At 41.8% G+C, this 22,861-nt stretch overlaps 1 protein-coding gene across 1 annotated transcript in view; it reads left to right on the top strand.

Annotated features, from left to right (window-relative positions):
- The first annotated feature begins 2,475 nt into the window (after nucleotides 1–2,475).
- pappaa (pregnancy-associated plasma protein A, pappalysin 1a) overlaps nucleotides 2,476–22,861 on the top strand; it is a 134,091-nt gene continuing 113,705 nt past the window's right edge. The window contains exons 1-4 of the mRNA XM_067439882.1: nucleotides 2,476–2,863; nucleotides 10,881–11,173; nucleotides 13,293–14,062; nucleotides 21,702–21,847. Coding sequence (XP_067295983.1) covers nucleotides 2,476–2,863; nucleotides 10,881–11,173; nucleotides 13,293–14,062; nucleotides 21,702–21,847 — 1,597 coding nt within the window. The remainder of the gene's footprint in view (nucleotides 2,864–10,880; nucleotides 11,174–13,292; nucleotides 14,063–21,701; nucleotides 21,848–22,861) is intronic.

The raw sequence follows: 22,861 nt of genomic DNA, 5'->3' as shown, positions 1-22,861 counted from the left end.
CACAGATGGTCTGCCATACAAAGGTGGACCACCTCAAAGAACTGAGGAAATGAACTCGCCAACAATTTCATGCAGAATAGCGCAAATTCCTTGTCTTTGTCTTTCTCCATCCCTTTCTCGCCATCATATTTCTTCCTCTTTTAGAGGGCTGCGTGCAAACGGAAAGTTTTGCGCAGTAAATAAAGCCCAGTCACATGTTCACGTGCGCATTTACATGACAAATCCCTACTTAGGTATTCCAATCAAGTATATTTGATTAAGGTTAAAGCTTGTTATTTATTTTAATGTAATTATTAAAGTTAACCTACTTAATGAAAATCATTTTCTGTAATAAGCAAATGTTTCCACGAGCCCGTTGTGATAATTTCTTGTTAAAATGTTGGTAACACTACAGTAAGCTCCTATAATTGTAATGCATTAACTGACAACGAGCAAAAACATTTGTTACACCATTTTAAAAATCCTATTCAAAATACAACTGTTCTTTGCTGGTGCATTTTAGCTCAGGTAATGTTGAACTGTAAGATATAGTTCACCCAAAAAATGAAAATTTTTCCATTAATTATTCAGCCTCATGCCTTTCCAAACTGGTAAGATTTCTGGTCATCTTTGGAAGATAAATGAAGACAATTTGATGAAATCTGATAGTTTTTTTTGTCCCTCCATTGAGAGCTACACAACTACCACTTTGACACTTCAAAATATTCATAAAGAGATCTTAAAACGAATCCATATGAATTGAGCGTTTTGGTCCAAATTTTCTGAAGAGACTTGATGACTTTATATGATGAACAGATTGAAGCTCAAACGTGATGCAAAACCCGAGAATGAACCTCATTGGTTCTCACTGAAGCTCAAATGTGATGCGTAACACGAGAATGAACCTCATTGGTTCTCACTGAAGCTCAAATGTGATGCGTAACACGAGAATGAACCTCATTGGTTCTTGCTGAAGCTCAAACGTGATGCGTAACACGACAATGAGCCTCATTGGTTCTTGAGGAAGCTCAAATGTGATGTGTAACACGAGAATGAACCTCATTGGTTCTTGCTGAAGCTCAAACATGATGCGTAAAACGACAATGAGCCTCATTGGTTCTTGAGGAAGCTCAAATGTGATGCGTAACACGAGAATGAACCTCATTGGTTCTTGCTGAAGCTCATATGGATTAGTTTTATGATGTCTTTATGAACGTTTTGAAGTTTTGAAGTAGTGGTTTTGTAGCTGTCAATGGAGGGACAGAAAGGTCTCAAATTTCATCAGAATGTCAATTGGAACGACATGAAGGTGAGTAATTAATGACAACAGTTTGATTTGTGGGTGAACTATCCCTTTAACATTAAGATTGATAAATACTTGACTTGTTGCCAAGTGTAATTGGATTTATTTTGATTTCAACCAATGTGCAGGTATAATAACATTGTCAGATGACAAAAAAAAAAAAAAAAAAAAAAAAAAAGTATTACACAATTGTTTTTTTATTTAAATCAGAAATTTTATGATTGATTCCGGCTGACCAATACCAAATAAAATATTTTAAAGTTCATATTATTATTATTATTATTTTTTCAGGACTAAAGCATAAATTACAGCTTAAATAGCTAAATAAACCACAAATATTACAACAACTGTAACAAGTGATCCCGTGCGACTCTCGTGTACTGCGAAAACTTCCAAATGAATGAACAGGTTTGAATTGTAGCCACTAGAGGGACACACACACACACGCACATACACGCACACACGCACGCACACACACACACACACCCCTTCCCAACTCTTGAAACACTATCTAACACTTGGAGGAGCATGTGTGCTCCTGCCGTCAGTGCTTTACCTGTGACTTCAGGACAACACGAGAGGAGGATCGGAAGGAGAAAAACTCATGCAGGACCGAAACATGGGCTGGTCTGCTCCCATCACATTTTCACTCTTAAAAGACTGAAGGATCCCCACCAGAGCTCACAGCATACACAAGGATCCGCGATGCTCTGGACACCTCCGAACCTCCTGCAGAACACCTCATTCACTTCAACTTCTCACGCAAAGGCAACTTCAGCACAAGCAGCATCTGAATGTGCTCCATCCTCAGATATGACAGCCCGTCATGTTTGGACGTGTTCTGCGTTCATGAATTGTTCTTAAACATTGTTTTGCGAGTGGAGAAAGACAGAAGTAGACCGAGTGTGAATGAAGCTTTTTATTCATCGATCACTGATCGAATCAAAGAATAGTAGAAATATATATATTTTAAAAAATCACTTTTGCCTGCAGAAGGAGTCAAGAGAAAACACCAGTTCGTATAGAGAAATAAAGAGCTGTATTTGTATATCTGGAACGTTCGTCTTTGACAAAAGATTGTGAAAGAAGAGGAAAATAAAACAACAGTAAGAAGTGCAAGGACTTTGGAGAGGAAGAGTGCGTCCGTGCGCATTTCTCTGCACATCATTGTCATCTCTCTAGTTTTGAATAAAATGAAAGTTTGGACTTTTCTCCAGTGTCTCGCCATCCTGCTCGTCCTGTGTGTGGGATCAGACTGCGGGACGGTCCCGAGAAAGATCCGATCCAAACGCGAGCTGGTGAAGATCAGAGAAGCCAAAGCGGTCTTCCCGGGGGCTTGTGCCACCCGGCTGCCCCGGGGCAAGCGCTCCTTGCCGGCGCTGGATCGCCGGATCCCCCGCCAGCGCGGCCACTCCTCTCCAGCGGAGGATGCGAGCTCCTCTCGGGGGAAAGCCGTTTATTTTACGGGCAGAGGGGACCAGCTGAGACTCAAGCCCGGCGTGGAGATACCAAAGGGCAATTTCACCCTCCAGATGTGGGTTAAAGCGGAGGGTGGCCAGCGATCCCCTACCGTTATAGCCGGTAGGAACAGATTTTTGCATTTTAATTTGAATTTTGGTGGGATAGTAATGCATGTGAATGATGAAGCTTTGACCGGGTGGCTTTGACAGTATTAAGTGCATAACTTCGAGATAACACCCAGATCGATCAATCAGTTCCAGTAATCGCGTCAAAGCCAGGACTCCACACACACTTTAACGCATTTCTCATTAGCTAACGTGACAGGAGAATTGTGTAGCCTAGGCTTTGGTTTGCTGTTACGGATCTGAGCGCGCGCGCGTCTTTGCACGTTTGAAGAGCCACCGGGTTTACGCGCAGGACCCTCGAATCCATGAAAGACCCCAAATCCGCCCACTTCCATTCAGTTCGGAGGGAAACACATGGGAAAAGTGACTGTTTGCAGATGTCTGAAGTGCGCGTATAAAACACATTACCAAATCGCATCGCATTGCATTGCATTTACTTTCTCCTCCAGTACCCACGGACATCAGAAATAAAGCACAATTGTGAGTTTCCAAACACTACAACAGTTCTACTACGGCTTTTCAGTGAGTAAGCATTACACCATCGCGTTCGATTCCGCTTTTCACCGACAGAGAGCGTAAACGACACAAGACTAGGTCTTTTTTCTGAAAGTCATGAGCAGGAAAAAAAAAGTGCTGGCTACTAGAAGTGTGCTTTTTTTCCTTACGAAGTCACGCACGTCTAGAAAGAGCAGAGTGAGATTCCACTACTGATGCGGCATTGAGCATCAGTGATTTACGCGGGGCGTCTGATGTCAGTGCACCCCCTCCAGTAACACACCACACTGAGATAAGATGACATCATCTGTTTCAGGATCGCAGTGGGTTTGCGTTTGACTGAATGCCTGACCAGCACAGTATTAAATCTCCCACACACGCGCATGCATGCATCCGATCCATAAATGCAAGCGTGATGATGCTGTACTTTGAAATAATCAATTTAGTCTGATTAACTATTTTGGATTATTTTATTTATTTATTTATTTATTTATTTATTTATTTATTTATTTATTTATTTATTTATTTATTTATCTTATGCATTTATATTGAATGAACATCTAAAATATCTTCATTTGAATTCCACTAAAGAAAGTAAGTCATACATGTTGGGAATGACAGAATTATGACAGAAATATCATGTTTGACATTTAAGTGCAGCTAAAAGAGCGCCAAACCATGGTCCCACTTTATATTAGGTGCCCTTAAAGGGGTACTTCAGCGCTGGGAAGATAAATCTGTATTTAAACTGGGTCATTAATGTAGTAGAAATGTGAAATTATTTTTGAATTTGGTGCCTTCTAGACTGAGAAAAGACAGAAAATGTATTTTTGTCCCATGGGGATGAAAGACTACAATTCCCAGAATGCTTCGCTGCCCCGTGAGGCCATTCCCAAAGCCACCAACTTGATTAGTGACTGATTTAGAGACACTACAATTAAAAACTGAGCGTGTGTGTTCAATATAAAAAGTGAGTCACTGCGCGAGTATCACAGCACTGAGCACTAAATGCAGGAGTGATGAGAGCTCAGGTAATCGCGACTACACTCGCGGCATACATTCACAACGCGAGTTCAGTCTGGCGTGTTTCAGTTCATGCCTTTGCAAGCTTAACTTTCATAGAAATTAATTTGAGAAGTTAAAAGACTTACATTGCTCACCATAGCTCCGTTTAAATGAGTGCCTGTAGCTGTGGGCTGAGCTCTCCCTGCAAGCTGAGTGTGATCTCCATCCCCCATGCGCGGATTCAAAACATGCGGAAATGGCTCCCTCTGCTGGCTGTAGTCTTTAGCCTTTGGGCAAACATTCCTCCTATGATGCAAAAATCGTCAATTTGCATCATAGGAGGAATTTTTCCAGAAATAAAATGCATAAATCTCTTGTCTCAGGGGGATATGAGGGGGGAAAGCACAATCATTTGAATATACTCCAGGGTTTCTACTGATACAAAGCCATATGCTAATCGCTGAAGTAACCCTTTAACTACGATGTACTTACATCAAAAATAAGTATAATGTACTTATTGTGTTCATATTGTATTGCAAAACACTTTTACTGATATTGAGGTGGGATACTGGTAAAGTTAGGGACAGGTGTGGTGGTGTGGGTCAGTTTAAGGGTAAAGTTAGGGACAGGTGTGGTGGTGTGGGTCAGTTTAAGGGTAAAGTTAGGGACAGGTGTGGTGGTGTGGGTCAGTTTAAGGGTAGAGCTAGGGACAGGTGTGGTGATGTGGGTCAGTTTAAGGGTAAAGTTAGGGACAGGTGTGGTGGTGTGGGTCAGTTTAAGGGTAAAGTTAGGGACAGGTGTGGTGGTGTGGGTCAGTTTAAGGGTAGAGCTAGGGACAGGTGTGGTGATGTGGGTCAGTTTAAGGGTAGAGTTAGGGTCAGGTGTGGTGGTGTGGGTCAGTTTAAGGGTAGAGTTAGGGACAGGTGTGGTGGTGTGGGTCAGTTTAAGGGTAAAGTTAGGGACAGGTGTGGTGCTGTGGGTCAGTTTAAGGGTAAAGTTAGGGTCAGGTGTGGTGCTGTGGGTCAGTTTAAGGGTAGAGTTAGGGACAGGTGTGGAGGTGTGGGTCAGTTTAAGGGTAAAGTTAGGGACAGGTGTGGTGGTGTGGGTCAGTTTAAGGGTAAAATTAGTGACAGTTGTGGTGGTGTGGGTCAGTTTAAGGGTAAAGTTAGGGTCAGGTGTGGTGCTGTGGGTCAGTTTAAGGGTAGAGTTAGGGACAGGTGTGGAGGTGTGGGTCAGTTTAAGGGTAGAGTTAGGGACAGGTGTGGTGGTGTGGGTTAGTTTAAGGGTAGAGTTAGGGACAGGAGTGGTGCTGTGGGTCAGTTTAAGGGTAGAGTTAGGGTCAGGTGTGGTGGTGTGGGTTAGTTTAAGGGTAGAGTTAGGGACAGGTGTGGTGGTGTGGGTTAGTTTAAGGGTAGAGCTAGAGACAGGTGTGGTGGTGTGGGTTAGTTTAAGGGTAGAGTTAGGGACAGGTGTGTTGGTGTGGGTCAGTTTAAAGGTAGAGTTAGGGACAGGTATGGTGGTGTGGGTTAGTCTAAGGGTAGAGTTAGGGACAGGTGTGGTGGTGTGGGTTAGTTTAAGGGTAGAGTTAGGGACAGGTGTGGATCAGTTTAAGGGTAGAGTTAGGGACAGGTGTGGTGGTGTGGGTCAGTTTAAGGGTAAAGTTAGGGACATGTGTGGAGGTGTGGATCAGTTTAAGGGTAGAGTTAGGGTCAGGTATGGTGGTGTGGGTCAGTTTAAGGGTAAAGTTAGGGACAGGTGTAGAGGTGTGGATCAGTTTAAGGGTAGAGTTAGGGACAGGTGTGGATCAGTTTAAGGGTAGAGTTAGGGACAGGTGTGGTGGTGTGGGTCAGTTTAAGGGTAGAGTTAGGGACAGGTGTGGTGGTGTGGGTCAGTTTAAGGGTAAAGTTAGGGACAGGTGTGGTGGTGTGGGTCAGTTTAAGGGTAAAGTAAGGGACAGGTGTGGTGGTGTGGGTCAGTGCAAGGGTAGAGTTAGGGACAGGTGTGGTGGTGTGGGTCAGTTTAAGGGTAAAGTTAGAGACAGGTGTGGTGGTGTGGGTCAGTTTAAGGGTAGAGTTAGGGACAGGTGTTGTGGTGTGGCTCAGTTTAAGAGTAAAGTTAGAGGCAGGTGTGGTGGTGTGGGTCAGTTTAAGGGTAGAGTTAGGGTCAGGTGTGGTGGTGTGGGTCAGTTTAAGGGTAAAGTTAGAGACAGGTGTGGAGGTGTGGGTCAGTTTAAGGGTAAAGTTAGAGACAGGTGTGGTGGTGTGGGTCAGTTTAAGGGTAGAGTTAGCGACAGGTGTGGTGGTGTGGGTCAGTTTAAGGGTAAAGTTAGGGACAGGTGTGGTGGTGTGGGTCAGTTTAAGGGTAGAGTTAGCGACAGGTGTGGTGGTGTGGGTCAGTTTAAGGGTAGAGTTAGCGACAGGTGTGGTGGTGTGGGTCAGTTTAAGGGTAAAGTTAGGGACAGGTGTGGTGGTGTGGGTCAGTTTAAGGGTAAAGTTAGGGACAGGTGTGGTGGTGTGGGTCAGTTTAAGGGTAAAGTTAGGGACAGGTGTGGTGGTGTGGGTCAGTTTAAGGGTAGAGCTAGGGACAGGTGTGGTGATGTGGGTCAGTTTAAGGGTAGAGTTAGGGTCAGGTGTGGTGGTGTGGGTCAGTTTAAGGGTAGAGTTAGGGACAGGTGTGGTGGTGTGGGTCAGTTTAAGGGTAAAGTTAGGGACAGGTGTGGTGGTGTGGGTCAGTTTAAGGGTAAAGGTAGAGACAGGTGTGGTGGTGTGGGTCAGTTTAAGGGTAGAGTTAGGGACAGGTGTGGAGGTGTGGGTCAGTTTAAGGGTAAAGTTAGGGACAGGTGTGGTGGTGTGGGTCAGTTTAAGGGTAAAATTAGTGACAGTTGTGGTGGTGTGGGTCAGTTTTAAGGGTAAAGTTAGGGTCAGGTGTGGTGCTGTGGGTCAGTTTAAGGGTAGAGTTAGGGACAGGTGTGGAGGTGTGGGTCAGTTTAAGGGTAGAGTTAGGGACAGGTGTGGTGGTGTGGGTTAGTTTAAGGGTAGAGTTAGGGACAGGAGTGGTGCTGTGGGTCAGTTTAAGGGTAGAGTTAGGGTCAGGTGTGGTGGTGTGGGTTAGTTTAAGGGTAGAGTTAGGGACAGGTGTGGTGGTGTGGGTTAGTTTAAGGGTAGAGCTAGAGACAGGTGTGGTGGTGTGGGTTAGTTTAAGGGTAGAGTTAGGGACAGGTGTGTTGGTGTGGGTCAGTTTAAAGGTAGAGTTAGGGACAGGTATGGTGGTGTGGGTTAGTCTAAGGGTAGAGTTAGGGACAGGTGTGGTGGTGTGGGTTAGTTTAAGGGTAGAGTTAGGGACAGGTGTGGATCAGTTTAAGGGTAGAGTTAGGGACAGGTGTGGTGGTGTGGGTCAGTTTAAGGGTAAAGTTAGGGACAGGTGTGGAGGTGTGGATCAGTTTAAGGGTAGAGTTAGGGTCAGGTATGGTGGTGTGGGTCAGTTTAAGGGTAAAGTTAGGGACAGGTGTAGAGGTGTGGATCAGTTTAAGGGTAGAGTTAGGGACAGGTGTGGATCAGTTTAAGGGTAGAGTTAGGGACAGGTGTGGTGGTGTGGGTCAGTTTAAGGGTAGAGTTAGGGACAGGTGTGGTGGTGTGGGTCAGTTTAAGGGTAAAGTTAGGGACAGGTGTGGTGGTGTGGGTCAGTTTAAGGGTAAAGTAAGGGACAGGTGTGGTGGTGTGGGTCAGTGCAAGGGTAGAGTTAGGGACAGGTGTGGTGGTGTGGGTCAGTTTAAGGGTAAAGTTAGAGACAGGTGTGGTGGTGTGGGTCAGTTTAAGGGTAGAGTTAGGGACAGGTGTTGTGGTGTGGCTCAGTTTAAGAGTAAAGTTAGAGGCAGGTGTGGTGGTGTGGGTCAGTTTAAGGGTAGAGTTAGGGTCAGGTGTGGTGGTGTGGGTCAGTTTAAGGGTAAAGTTAGAGACAGGTGTGGAGGTGTGGGTCAGTTTAAGGGTAAAGTTAGAGACAGGTGTGGTGGTGTGGGTCAGTTTAAGGGTAGAGTTAGCGACAGGTGTGGTGGTGTGGGTCAGTTTAAGGGTAAAGTTAGGGACAGGTGTGGTGGTGTGGGTCAGTTTAAGGGTAAAGTTAGGGACAGGTGTGGTGGTGTGGGTCAGTTTAAGGGTAGAGTTAGCGACAGGTGTGGTGGTGTGGGTCAGTTTAAGGGTAAAGTTAGGGACAGGTGTGGTGGTGTGGGTCAGTTTAAGGGTAAAGGTAGAGACAGGTGTGGTGGTGTGGGTCAGTTTAAGGGTAAAGTTAGAGACAGGTGTGGTGGTGTGGGTCAGTTTAAGGGTAGAGTTAGGGTCAGGTGTGGTGGTGTGGGTCAATTTAAGGGTAGAGTTAAGGACAGGTGTGGTGGTGTGAGTCAGTTTAAGGGTAGAGTTAGGGACAGGTGTGGTGGTGTGGGTCAGTTTAAGGGTAAAGTTAGAGACAGGTGTGGTGGTGTGGGTCAGTTTAAGGGTAAAGTTAGAGACAGGTGTGGTGGTGTGGGTCAGTTTAAGGGTAGAGTTAGGGGCAGGTGTGGTGGTGTGAGTCAGTTTAAGGGTAGAGTTAGGGACAGGTGTGGTGGTGTGGGTCAGTTTAAGGGTAAAGTTAGAGACAGGTGTGGTGGTGTGGGTCAGTTTAAGGGTAGAGTTAGGGTCAGGTGTGGTGGTGTGGGTCAGTTTAAGGGTAGAGTTAGGGGCAGGTGTGGTGGTGTGAGTCAGTTTAAGGGTAAAGTTAGGGTCAGGTGTGGTGGTGTGGGTCAGTTTAAGGGTAAAGTTAGGGACAGGTGTGGTGGTGTAGGTCAGTTTAAGGGTAGAGTTAGGGTCAGGTGTGGTGGTGTGGGTCAGTTTAAGGGTAGAGTTAGGGACAGGTGTGGTGGTGTGGGTCAGTTTAAGGGTAGAGTTAGGGACAGGTGTGGTGGTGTGGGTCAGTTTAAGGGTAAAGTTATGGTATGAATCATTTTAAACGTAGGGTTAGGTGTAAGGGAAGGGTAAAGGGGTAATTATAAATGTAATTACAATAAATAATTACAGATATAATTACATGCCGATTTTTTATAAGTACAATGTAAAAACATATATGTACACAATAAGGCAATAATTCATTTAAATGTTAATACATAGCAGTTAAGGCCACCTAATATAAAATGTTTCCCTAAAAGGAAATTAATGAAATAAAAATACAATTTAATGATAAAAAAAATATATATATATATATGAACACTAGTAGTATTAGATTTTGGACCCCAGTGTGAATGGAATTAAATATGGATGTCATAAATCCATGCATTATGATGTTTTACAGCCATAAAGATATATTTGTGTGATGTAGAGTATGCGTTGAATTGACCAGAGATATAGGGCTGCTACCTTATAAATTCCTTTAAAATATATATTTAAAATACTTACATTTTTAAGGTATTTGAAGAACCCTTGTGAATATGTTGTGTTAGGATTTTAAGAAGAAGAAGAAGAAGAAGAAAACAAACAAACACAACTTGATTGAAGTGGACTCTGGCTTATGTAGTCAAGCTTAATCTTTTAAATCTAATTCATGCCTCTGAGAAGGAAGACATAAGGCACTTGTTTTCAGCAATGGCTGTTCTTGTTGTTGTTTTTACGCAGCGTTAGTCTTAACGCCGAGACTTAATGTTGTTTTTGTCTTGTTTTTGTGTGTGTCATGTTTTCATTCCATAATGCTTAACAGTGTGTGGAAAGAGTCTGCTGACAATTTGATAGGAGCATTTGAGTATGTGACGGCATTGTAGGAACATAAAGCAAAATTCGGCTCTACAAGACGCTTTACGTCAGTGAATTCAGCACCCTGAACAGCGCTGAGTGTGTGTCTGTGGGACGGATTGTAGATTTGGATGAGCGCTCTATAGGCCATGAACATTATTTACAGTCACGACTTGGCAGTTGAAGTAGAACTTGAGATGGACGTCACCAGATTGAAGATCCAGCTTGCAGAGATTGTTGAGTTGTAACTTTGGAAACCGTACAGGAAAAACCACACTGTTCTAATTTCAACAGAAGCGTATGTCTCTACATTAACACGTTAGATTGGTGTGAGAGCAAGAAAAAAGTGCTTAGCTGACACTGATCTTCCATAATGATGAGATACAAATCGACTTACACAGCAGATCTGATCTGAGATACATCGCAAGCTTGACCGGTTAGGTGACATCAAAGGAAGGACATTCATGCTTCAAGATGCTCAAAACATTACTTGACAAAAGCTATTATTGTTTTCTGTATGCACCCCCCCCCCCCCCAAAAAAAAAATAAAAAAATAAATAAAAAATAAAAAATAAAAAATAAAATCTCTATCCCAAGAGTGTGTAATGTTCAAAGCATACACCGAACAGTTGTTCAGTGGCGGCTATTTATGCAGGTTCATGTCGTTTCCTGATTCTATCCCTTCCTCCTCTACTTGTTTCCTGTCAAAGCAAATTGTTGCAATTGTTTTCCCCTCCTGACGCACTCCATTCTCCACCACAGGTCTCTTCGACAAATGCTTCTACGCCTCCAGTGATCGTGGATGGCTTTTGGGAATTAGAGCTGTGAGCGAGCAAGGAATCCGTGACCCGCGTTTCTTCTTCTCCCTTAAGACGGATCGAGCACACAAAGTTACCTCCATTCACTCGAATACCCACTACTTGCCCAGCCGCTGGGCCCATGTAGCTGTGACTTACAATGGCCTCTATATGAAGTTATATGTCAATGGTGCCCAGACGGCTGTTAGCAGGGAACAGTCAGGTGATGTCTTCAGCCCCCTTACTAAAAAGTGTAAGGTAAGTTTAATTCTTTTAGAGTTTTTTGCACTTTTTGCACAATATCTTGGAGAATCGCACACAATCAATTTTTTTTTAAAGTTTTTTTTTATATACACTACATGTCTGTTGTTAGTTAAAGGTGGAGTGTGTAATTTTTGCTTCTCTCTGTGAACCGAACAGAACTGCAGAAATGTTTTCCCTTCCGCCCTGAATTACAAAACAGACTCATTGGAAAAATCTGCCTGTGGCAACATTTCTGCAAAATATTACTTTCCTTTTTGCACATTTCGTTATATTTTCAATGTATCCAGTAGGTTTTTAAAAAATGTGACCCTGGACCACAAAACCAGTCATAAGGGTGATGGTTTGTTAGGATAGGACAATATTTGGCCGCAACACAACTATTTGGAAATCTGGGATCTGAAGGTGCAAAAAAAATCGAAATATTGAGAAAATCGCCTTTAAAGTTGTCCAAATGAAGTCCTTAGCAACATTTTACAGTAGGTAATTTACAAAACATCTTCATGGAACATATGTACTTAATATCCTTATCATTTTTGGCATAAAAGAAAAATCAAACACTGTCAGAAAAAAAAGGTACATTTCTGTCACTGGGGCGGTACCCTAAGATACAAAACCGAAAAGGTACTAATATGTACCTTTAAGGTTCTACTATGTACCTTTAAGGTACTAATTTGCACTCTTAAAGTACTGATATACTGATATAATATGTAACATTTGGTACCTTTTCACTTTTGTACCTTAGGGTACCGCCCCAGTGACAGCACTGTACCTTTTTTTCTGAGAGTGAATCATTTCCCTGTACATTGTATTGTTTTGACAAATGACGCATTGTTTTGTGCTCCAGTCAAGTTTATTACGTTGATTGCTGCACTCATCTCGGCTTTTTGGAAATTAAATGTCTGATGAGTAGCGCAAAAAAGTGATATAATGTACTACCCGCACTAAACCCTACCTATCAAAACGTAACTAATAGTGTTAAAGTTAAGCAAGAATGAATGCATATTAGTGCACCCGTATTGTAAAGTGTAACCTTTCAGATCTGATATGTGATGGGAAAAGGGAGTACAGTGAGTTTGACAAAAGGCAGATTCGAACTGGGTCAATTTGCATCAAAATGTTCTGATTTGTACATCTGCACTGCAACTGTTAACAATCCAGCGCCTTCTGTAATTTGGTCCTGCCCAATCAGACATCAGTGGGCGGAGTTAGTGCAAATAGCCTCTGCCAACAAGGTGGGCTTTTTGCGCTGTGTAAATATAGACTGCATTATTAATCTGCCCCTGTAATCATAATTCGTGCGAAGAGTTGTTAAAGTTTTGCTGCCACTAGTGTTCATTTCAGCTGGAAACTGCAGTGAATTGCAGTGCGTTCTGCAAAAAATAAATAAGACGTTTTTTCTTTTCTTCCAATGAGCCTTTGCTGCTGATTTGAACTGGTGAAATCAACCTACTAAGGGCTAATGCTGCTTTTACATGCTATCAAAATTATCGTTTATACAAGTTTCCAGGTTAAAAATTGCACATGAACACCTTCTCAAGCCGTATTTACCACTGGGAAGTTCGGGGATAATTTTGATACCAGATTTCGAATGTCCCAAGATGGGCGATGTCGTGCCATAAACTTTAAACACAATTGCTGCTGTGAATGCTTTATTCGTTTTTTCCACAACAGCTACGTCACCTTGTCTTTTCATTAAAGCAGTGGATATTTACAAATACGAATAAACATTCAAAGCGTATTGTATGTATTTTACACAGCGAAAATACCTTGTATTTGAGCGAAATTCCAGAATCGTCAGCGAGCTGACTATAAATAGTGCGGTGGATGTTTGGGACGTTTTTCATATAATTTTAGCTTTAATAAGTCAAGTCAAGAATAAACCTGCTGTCCTCCATGATTCCTGTTCTTTCCATCAACTAAGCACGACTTCAGAAGTTGGAAGCATGTGAAGGCAGCATAACTTACACAACTCTCCACATTGAATACTGCAATATAAGTTTTGCCATCAGAAAAATTACACTCTTAACCTTTGAAAAGCTGCCAGATCTTACATACTGCATGCAAATACAATTAACAGATAAATGTAACAAAGTGATCTGATCTAAAACTCAAGGTGCTGATGGTGGGTGGAAATGCCTTGAATCATAACTACAGAGGCTCCGTGGAACGTGTCGGTTTGTGGCGACAGGCTCTCTCTCAGAGGCAAATCATGAGAGACATGCATGGACAAGAGGACCCCGAGGACCTGGTTGACCTGGTGATCCGTGAGACCTTTGAACACCCAGCGCGCAAATGGCTGGCGGTGAAGGACGGCAGTTTTCCGGCACCTGACGAGGGTCCTCGTGCCGGCCTGTGGTCTTTGGATACCACCCTGGAGCCTCCGGCCTGCGGACAGACGGTGTGCGATAACACAGAAGTGGTGCGCAACTACAATCATTTCTGGAGCTTCCGTCGCCCCAAAAAAGTACGATACCGTGTCGTGAACGTGTTTGACGACTTTCAGCGGAAACCCACAGTCACGGATCAACAGATTCACCTACAGCATCAGCATCTGAATGAGGCCTTCAGCATGTACAACATCACCTGGGAGCTGACTGTGCACAACGTGAGCAATTCCTCTTTGTACAACCGTCTGGTGCTCGCCAACTGTGACATCAGCAAGGTGGGTGATGAGGATTGTGACCCTGAATGCAACCACACCCTGACTGGCTTTGACGCTGGTTACTGCAAGCCCAGGACGCGATGCCCTGAACATAAACAAGGAAATGGCATCTGTGATCCAGAGTGCAACTGTGAGAACTATGGTTACGATAATGGAGATTGCTGTAACCCTAGCATCACCAATGTGACCAAGACCTGCTTCAATCCAGCTTCTCATTTAAGGTAAGACTTTAAGATTAGCTGTGATTGGTAAAGCCACCCAGTCTATTAAGCTTTGCAAAAAATGTTGTCAAAGATATTTCATAGTTTGCTGGGATGAGTGAAGAAGAGGGCAGACTAAAGTCCTTCCTGTGTGTTGTTTGCTCTTTGGTTGCTTCAGTTAAATGCTAATTATTAGGAATTGAGATATTATAACCATTTGCATCATGGATTTATAGTTCTATAAAAAATGAAAGCAATTTGACTGTTGGCCTACACAAGCTTCTCTTCTAGTACAGGCTGCATAGTGGCTTGGCTTCACATTTGCTACATTTATGACAGTAATCATATTTGCCAGTTTTAGGTCTTCTTTTTTATCTTTAGCAGGGCTTGACATGAATTTGTTTGCTCACCAGTCACTGTGGCTATTGTTTTTCCAAAGTTACTATCCACTCAGCGTTTTCACTGGCCACAATTTTGACATTGATACCATGGGGAATAACTGTCCTAAATATATTTTGAATATCATCTCATAATTTGGCAGAAGGTATATTCGACTGCTGTCTCTTGAAGATCTGACACATGGATCCATTATATTGTTACACATTTTCCTAAACACGTAAACTATGTTCGCATGAATACTCAACATTTTGACATTATTTTGTGTTTATTTGACGCAAAAGCAGCGAAAACACTCAATTTAATGCAGGCTTTATGTACCGCCCTTTGGGTGTGCGCAAATACATGCAATCCCAAGGCACAATTCATGACCTGTAACACCAACAATATTCATCTGGAGCAAATGAAACCAGTGAGTGCGGGGAGGAGGTTTTGTGTGTGTCACTCGCTGTCGGAGGACTGAGAGGGAGAGAAAGGGAAGCTGCTATGGAAGTTGAGTATTAGAAGCATTTCAGATATGTCAGTATTTATATGTATAAAAAAATGACACTACATTGCACTTAGTTTATTATTTCAGATGCCTTTTTAAAAGACTTAAGACTGAAATAACGTATAGTATATATAAAATTCATCCCACCAAAGTGACTAGTAGGAGTGACTGTGACACACACTACTGCTGAAATACACACGCATTTGACGGGTTGGCGGGTGTTAATGCCAAGCACTGATCTTTAGTGTATTACCATACAAAGTTCTGAGTTTATTTGGTCTCCAGTCCGGCTCCAGGAAAGCCACTTTCCTGCAGATTTGAAGTTTAACTGGAAGTTACTAAAGGCAATCTAAATTTAATTGGGCTTATTCTCAAGCTCTTCTGGAAGGTGGCTCTCCAGGAGCAGGTTTGGACGACCATGGACAAGAGTAAAATTGGGGATTACAGATTCATACCCCTGCTTCCTCTTGGCATGGATTTATGGAGCTAAACATTTCTTCCGAATCTCTAGGGCTGTGTTTCCCAAAAGTATCATGAGCCTGATCGTAGAACAGTTGCCATTAATGGTCTCTAAGATCAGCTTGGGCTTACGATGCTTACGAGCCTAGATCAATCTCCAAAGTTCCACAGTTCATTAAAAGTTTATTGAAAGGGAGAAGCTGAACAGCATGAATAGTGGCCTTGTCTCTTTAGGTCTTTAGGAGGCAGTGTTGCCAAGTCTGTGGTTTTCCCATGGAATTGGGCTACTTTAACACTGTAGCCGAGGGCTGTTTTTCATGTCTGCGGGTAGAAGCGACCCCAATAATGTGATATTTAGCCCCGGTAATCTCAGACTTACCAATCGATTTGAAGGTTTTACCCTAACCCAACAACCCGCAATTTTGAGTACCAATTGGGTGGGTTTTGTTGTGTAAACCTGGCAACTCTGCCTGGAGGGCTACCGTCCTGCAGAGTTTGGCTTCAACCCTAATCAAACACACCTGAACCTGCTAATAAATGTCTTCAGGATCACTCGAAAGGACAGCAAGGTGTGTTGGAACAGGGTTGGAACAGAAGTGTGCAGGAAGGTAGCCCACCAAGAGCAGGGTTGGCTTCCCCTTCTGTAAGCCAGTGTTTTTCAAACCTGTCCTGGAGACCCCTGCTGCATTGTGTATGTCTCTCTCATTGATCACACCCACTATTAGTCTTAAAGTCTCTACTAATGAGCTGATGAGTTGAATCAAGTATGTTAGATTAAGGCTAGACGTCTAAAATGTGCAGTGGTGTGGACCAGGATGAGTTTGGGAAGCAGTGCTCTCAGTAATCTGCAATGGCAGTTGTACTTACTATTTCTCACAACTCTTCATTTTGTACAGTTGGGTAGTCATTTCTGAGCACTTCAAGTAAAATGTTTTTATCAAGGATCGTCTGCTGTATGATGATTTGCTCAAAGTACGATAAACACCAGTATTTTCGCCAAAAGAAAAAAAAATGATTAAAAGGAAATTGGATTTCTAAGTCTGAGTACCTGAGGCCACTGGATATAAAGCACAACATGTTAACAATTCCACCAGAATGGATATGGTCTGGTTTAACTTTTGCTCTCTGTGAATGGTAGCAGTGTTCCTTTGTTTCGAAAAACAGGTATAGCCCAAAGACACGTAGTAATCCGATGCTATGAGATTTGTTTTAGAGGGGATTTATTGCCTTAAGAAAAAGGTTTTTTTGTGTTCTTTTTTTGTTGGTATCTTTTATTTTAGTTGGGTGGACTACAAAGTAAAAAGCCCAATGTCAAGGAAGCTTATTTCTTGTTTAGAGTGGTCTCCAAGCAACAATTTTGTTTTCCAATTGTAGTCATAAACGTTTGTTTACAGAAGTGCACGCAGCTTCGTGGAAAAAGTTTAAACATTCCACGTTGTGAGAAAATAGTGAATGAACTGATAAGTGAAAACAACCTTTTTACATCATTGTTTTGAGCTGTATGATTCATCCCAATATTCCCGTATTGTATTTTGTCACGCCTTAATTGAGCTTCTCTTTCAAGGAAAATCCATGTTTTCTATTAGCCGTTTTGAAGGCTTTCCAGGCCACAGAATAACATCCAATGGTATTCCTGAAGCTCTTCAAATGACTCTGTGTGCGGGCTTAGAGGTGACATCAGTCATGAAAAACACGCAGGTGGTTTTTCCCAAATATTATCCCATCGCAATCATCATGAGACTGTTTATCACTGGATATCCAATCCAGTAACAGAAATCAGCAGTTGGCCAAACCTGAGCTTTCGACGGAAATATTGCAACTGATAGATGAAAGATGATTTAGAAAGATTAGAGTGAGAACAGAAGAAGAATTTTCAGATAAGCACCCCAAGTGGTTGTTTATTTAGTTTTGATTATGGGACGTCCAGTGAGACGCCTGATGGCTGCGCCGCGGACATTCGTCAACATTCCTTCTTAATTGTGGAATTCTGGATGAAGACGGCGCTACATGCATGGCACAACAATGGCTGTGTGGTCGGATGTTTATTTTTGTAGACCCGGAGCCTGTTACCACTTTTCTTGTTTGGAAGTCTAGCTAACAGGAGACATCGGTTAAAGTCTCTGAAAAATGTGAATGATATCTGCTTATGTTGTCTTACATGTTTTAGGCATGCATGTGTTTTAAGTTAATTCTCCTTACTTTTTGAAGAATGTATATTCAGATTGTTATTGCAAGCAAACAGCCTGTCTAGAGAGAGAGAAAGAGAGACTTGTGTTTTTACCTTCACAAGATCACTGATCAGATCTGACGGCCCTTGAGTGCAATTGTGGTCAACCCTAAGCCAAAAGTTAAACGCTTGTGCGAATCCTCACCATGTTGTACTCATTAATTCATCCCTGGATTTGGATCACGTTGTAGATGTGTGATATGAAAAAATGTCTGTCATGGCTTTGGTCCAACGATTAGTCACAGGTGAAAGGTGGTACTGCCTCGATGTCCATGCTTTCTTCCCCCTTGGCTGTTGTGTGTGTTGGGTTCATTGATGAATGGGGTTTCCTAAGCTGTCACACGGCTCACCTCAGGGAGGTCCTTCATCAGGTGCTTTACAGTCGTGTGAACTCTAAGTGCCCATAAACATAACGGACCTTAATGGTTTTGCCCTAATGGAGTGCCCTGGTGTAAAACAAGCTCTTAGCACGTTGAGTTAAAGGAGCTACACGCTCATAAAAACACCTATCTCTGGAAAGACACTTACAGGCACACCTGGTTTGGTCTCCTAGCTTGTCGATGAAATGTTTAATGCGGACCAGACTAGGGAAATTGTCATGGATTCTTGAGAGCGATGTTAACAGTTGCTATACAGCTTCTCCACTGGCATAGAAGAGAAAGTGCTAATGAAAGAACAGAACTTGCTCTTTCAGGCATATCATTTGCAGTGTAATGATAATTATAACAATACATTCACAAATTACACTTTTGTAGTAATTAGCTTTTTTGTGGTGTCTCTGTTCAAAGCTCAGAATGAGTGTTCATTTTGACAGCAAATTTTGATTTAGTTTGTCATATTTTAGTCACCTGAATTCTTTTTAGTTTTAGTCTAGTTTTAGTCAACTAAAATCGAATGAGTTATCATTCATCAAAATTATCATTCATAATGTTTCTACTTCATGTAACATGAGCGCTCATACTGGACTGAAGCCTCATCATGTGATCACGGGAAAACATGTCTTAGGGCGTGGTGAGCTCGTGCCAGCAGGCGTGGTAGTGAGCCGTTGGAAGTACCATCCTATGTCACGATGCACCACAACATCCAATAGGAAAATTCGACTGCAGTAGCCACCGTTCAACCTTAAAAGGATGTTTTTTACACCATATATTATAGAATTAAAACAATTTATACCCAAAATGTCTAAACATTTACTCTAATTAATAAAGAGCATTAATAAAGCCCTAGTCTTGCAGATCATTAACTAAAAAAAGTTGGTTTAGGGTTTAGTTACCCTCTTTAATGGTTTAAAATAACCCTGATACTTTATTAAATAATATGTGTCAAATACTGTTCTTAGAATTTCCTCCTGACTATGAATTGAATGTGAAATAAAATAAATAAAATAATTTATTGTGTAATCAAAAACATATAAATAATGCATGGATTTTAATTATAAACCAGCTCGTAATACACATTGACTCTTATTTTGAAACTATTGCAGCTGCTCTTTCAAGTTCAGATGCGGGATATTAATATGTGTTGTTAAAACCGTCTAAACATATTACTATCGTGAACAAAACATTGTCATTATTCATCAGCATTAGTTCATAAGAAATTACCTGGCATAAATGTGTGTTATTCATTGATTGAGCCACAGCGCTGTGTTTTCACGCTGATGATCCCCACACTACAATTCAAATGCATGCATCTGTTACACAAGACATCAGTTTTGACTGGATCTCTTCCCTAATCGTTCCTCCCTAAAGTTTCCCTCTCGTTTTTATTCGTTGACGAAAAGGACAGTAGAGTTCAGTCATTGTATTTGTCAATGAAAAACGGGTTTGTTAAAATTAACACTGCTCAGAGAATTGCACAGAATCATTCGTAGCAACCACTGATCAATATACTGCATATATTAAAACAGAAAAACCTTAGTGACAAAAACTAGTATCCTTGGTATCCCTGATGAAAAATTCAGCATAGGTTATGTTTTTTTGCATGCTGGTTGCTGGTTTCTGGTCTCAGGCTTGGGAGTGCTAGTTGGACCAGCTACACCAGTACAGTTTTGCTTGAGAATAGCATAACTATGCTGGTCCCAGTTTTGCCAAGTTGACGATTTTCCCGCATAATTAGGCTACTGCTATGAGCTGTTTTTCATGTCCATGGGTTATAGCGACCAAAATAATGTGATATTTAGCCCCCTGAATTGAAATTTTAGCAGGGGAAGCCCGCTAAAAAATGCAGATTTGGCTTTAACATTTTTATCCCCTTAGCAGACCAATTCTTAAATGATCCATCTTGAATTGTTGGCAATAAAAAATGATTATGGGCAAGGATCCTGAGAAGACAAGGATCCTGAAACCACATGATTTCCTGAATTGGGTCCAAATCCTCAACAAGTGTTTCACCCCTGGGCAATCACCCGAAGTAAAATAAATTAACTGTAATTTTAGCTGCAAGCAGTGCTAGAAGAGAAATATTCTTATAAGCATATTTTTCCATATCCACTCATGATGGTCTATTGGGCAAAAGCAAAAGGTGATGATGCCACCAATACAGTATATTTCATATGCTAGCTTCCCAGTAGAAAACTTCAAATTAGGTAAGGACATACCACCATTGCATCTGGACCTCTGAAGGTATGCTTTACGCAGGCAGTGGTGCTTACCATTCCAAATAAAAGAGATAATAATAGGGGAATAAATAAAGCTAGACACTGAAAAAGATACAGTCAGAGACCCACTATTTTAATGAAATTAATGCGCCCAATGGGAGAAATCTTTTAAGGGGACCATTTAGAAAGATCTTTCAAGAAGCACGCCACAATTATTTTTAAAAAGATGCTCATGATGGCGAGTGATACAGACCCCAAGATAAGTGAACTTATTTTTTTCAGTGGTATGCTGGAATACTGTAGTTGTGTTTTTTATTGTCTTATTGTTAGGAAATAATTCACTCTTGTGCTATCACCAGATCAAGCTCAATTTAAGATTGAACATTGGTCTAGGCAGTCTGCTCTGTGTTTAGTCCTTCAACCAATCAGACCACAAGAGGCATGATCAATGGGCAACGACCCATCACTTCTCTATCCATCATCATGTTAAACCCGCCATTAGCGTTCCAGGTGGATAAGCCAGTCTGTGATTGGGTCCCACAAAAAAAAAAAAAAAAATTCGCTGCCAGATCAGGCTGGGTTTACTCAGTCTACCTTTAACCAGAAAACTGACCGAAATTCTCAAACAAAGATATAGCTGCAGGTAAAGAAGTTTAGGGGTTTGAGATAAAAAAGCAATATATTGTCTGCATATAGAGATGCCTTGTGCATGGCCTCACTACGGGTGATTACAGTTATTGGCTGACTCTCGCGTAGAGCTTTTGCTAAAGGCTCAATTGCAATGCACAGCCCTGTCGAGTTTTGCAGTACAAGTTAAATGCCCTAGAATGTAGACCATTGGTCAGGACTAGCACAGATGGAGCACTATAAAGTAGTTTAATCCAAGAGAGAAAGATTGGGCTGAATCCAAATTTTTCCTAAGCTAATAAAAGGTATTCCCACTCCACCCTGTCAAAAGCCTTTTCGACATCCAGAGAAACAACACATCCCGGAACGGCTCGATGCTTAGAAAATACCACATTAAGCTGCCGGCGGATATTAAACAAAAGATTGATGATTCTCTATAAACCCTGTTTGATCAGGAGAAATGATGGTGGGGAGGACATCTTCAAGTCTTGAAGCAAGCACATTCGCTAACATTTTGTTTGCCCCCGCCCCACCCCGAAACGCGATTGGGCTAGCTTTGGGCGGGTTTGTTGTGAAAACCTGGAAGCTAGATCAGCACTATACTACATCTAACCAGAATAAATAAGCCTGGACCAACACGGAAGGACTCTTGTTAGGATTATTTCTTTTTCACCAGGGATTGCTTTGACGTAACATTTCATTTTAGTCCAAAGGAGTAAAATGAGATGTTATTTCATCCTCTGCGGAACAAGTTTTCCAGCCGCTTTGCAGTAAGGGAAATGTAGATTCATGGGTGTGGGATAATGAGTGTCAAATAAGCAGTGGATGCTTCAACCAAATAAATTATCTCCATGTCTGGTTTCAGGGCCTATCTGGATGTGAAGGAGCTAAAAGAGATCCTCAAGCTGGACGGTTCAACGCACCTCAATATCTTCTTTGCCAACTCCTCAGATGAAGACCTGGCTGGAGTCGCTACCTGGCCATGGGACAAGGAGGCACTGACACATCTAGGTACTGAGAAATCACTGCGTAAGCACAGTCCAGGTCAAGACGTTGAATTGTCTTCCTGCAGTCATGTAATGCTGAACATTTCAATCTATCACAATCTATGCCTACCTATAGCATTTCAGTGGTTCCTATTCTCAAGACTCATTGAGAAACAATTTTATTTTGTATATTTTGGCTAAAAATACACCACATGACAGAGCACAGTTCAATGCTATGTTTCCCCAAAGCACTGTAAGCCTAAGTTGATCATATATATCTTAATCTTAATTTGATCATTCAATACTTCCTACAAGTACTAAATATGTTCAAAAACAAACATGAGGTTTTATTTTATGTCCATGCTTTTAGAATATTGTTATTGGTCAACAATAGAGGCGGTTGTTTTTGCCAAACTAGCTTGCATCTTTTATGATATCCCATCATGTAAGCAAAGTCAACATTGATTAAAGAGTTTGGTTTCAATTCTTTGGTTAAACATTTATGACATTTTTACTGACAGCCAAAACTTTGCCTCGCTATAGCCTAGTCATCAGGGCTGTGTTTGGATGGCTATTAGATGTCTTTTAAACACAAAGTTGCTTGCTGGCTAAGTAGATTGTAGAACCACTGGCAGCAGAGAGTAGAGACCTATGATTAGCTTAGCTCACGGTGCTAACAAACGCTGATTGATGAAACCGATGAGTTGAATGTGATAAATGTGAAAGACTCAAATCAGACTCAAATTGCATTCCAGCAAGATCTGATCTGTACCAGATACCAGTGAAAATGGGATTTGGTCGACTGTGTAAATGCAGCCTTCATTCCACTAATTCAGATTTGCTCTGTATCACTTCTGTTTCTACAAAAACAAAATCTGCTTCTGTGCAATGTAGTTTCATCTACAAGGTTGAAGGGTTTACCTGATGTAGATCACAATGCAAGTTCAAGGGTCTAACATTGCCATTTACATTAAATAGATTGGTAGCACTTTAGTATTGGGAACATATTCACTATTAACTACAACTTTTGCCTCAATAA

Source organism: Pseudorasbora parva, chromosome 3 (genome assembly GCF_024679245.1).
Source record: "Pseudorasbora parva isolate DD20220531a chromosome 3, ASM2467924v1, whole genome shotgun sequence".
Classification (NCBI taxonomy): Eukaryota; Metazoa; Chordata; class Actinopteri; order Cypriniformes; family Gobionidae; genus Pseudorasbora; species Pseudorasbora parva.
The sequence above is the reverse complement of the archived record's forward strand: the minus strand, read 5'-3'. Positions and strand labels throughout refer to the sequence as shown.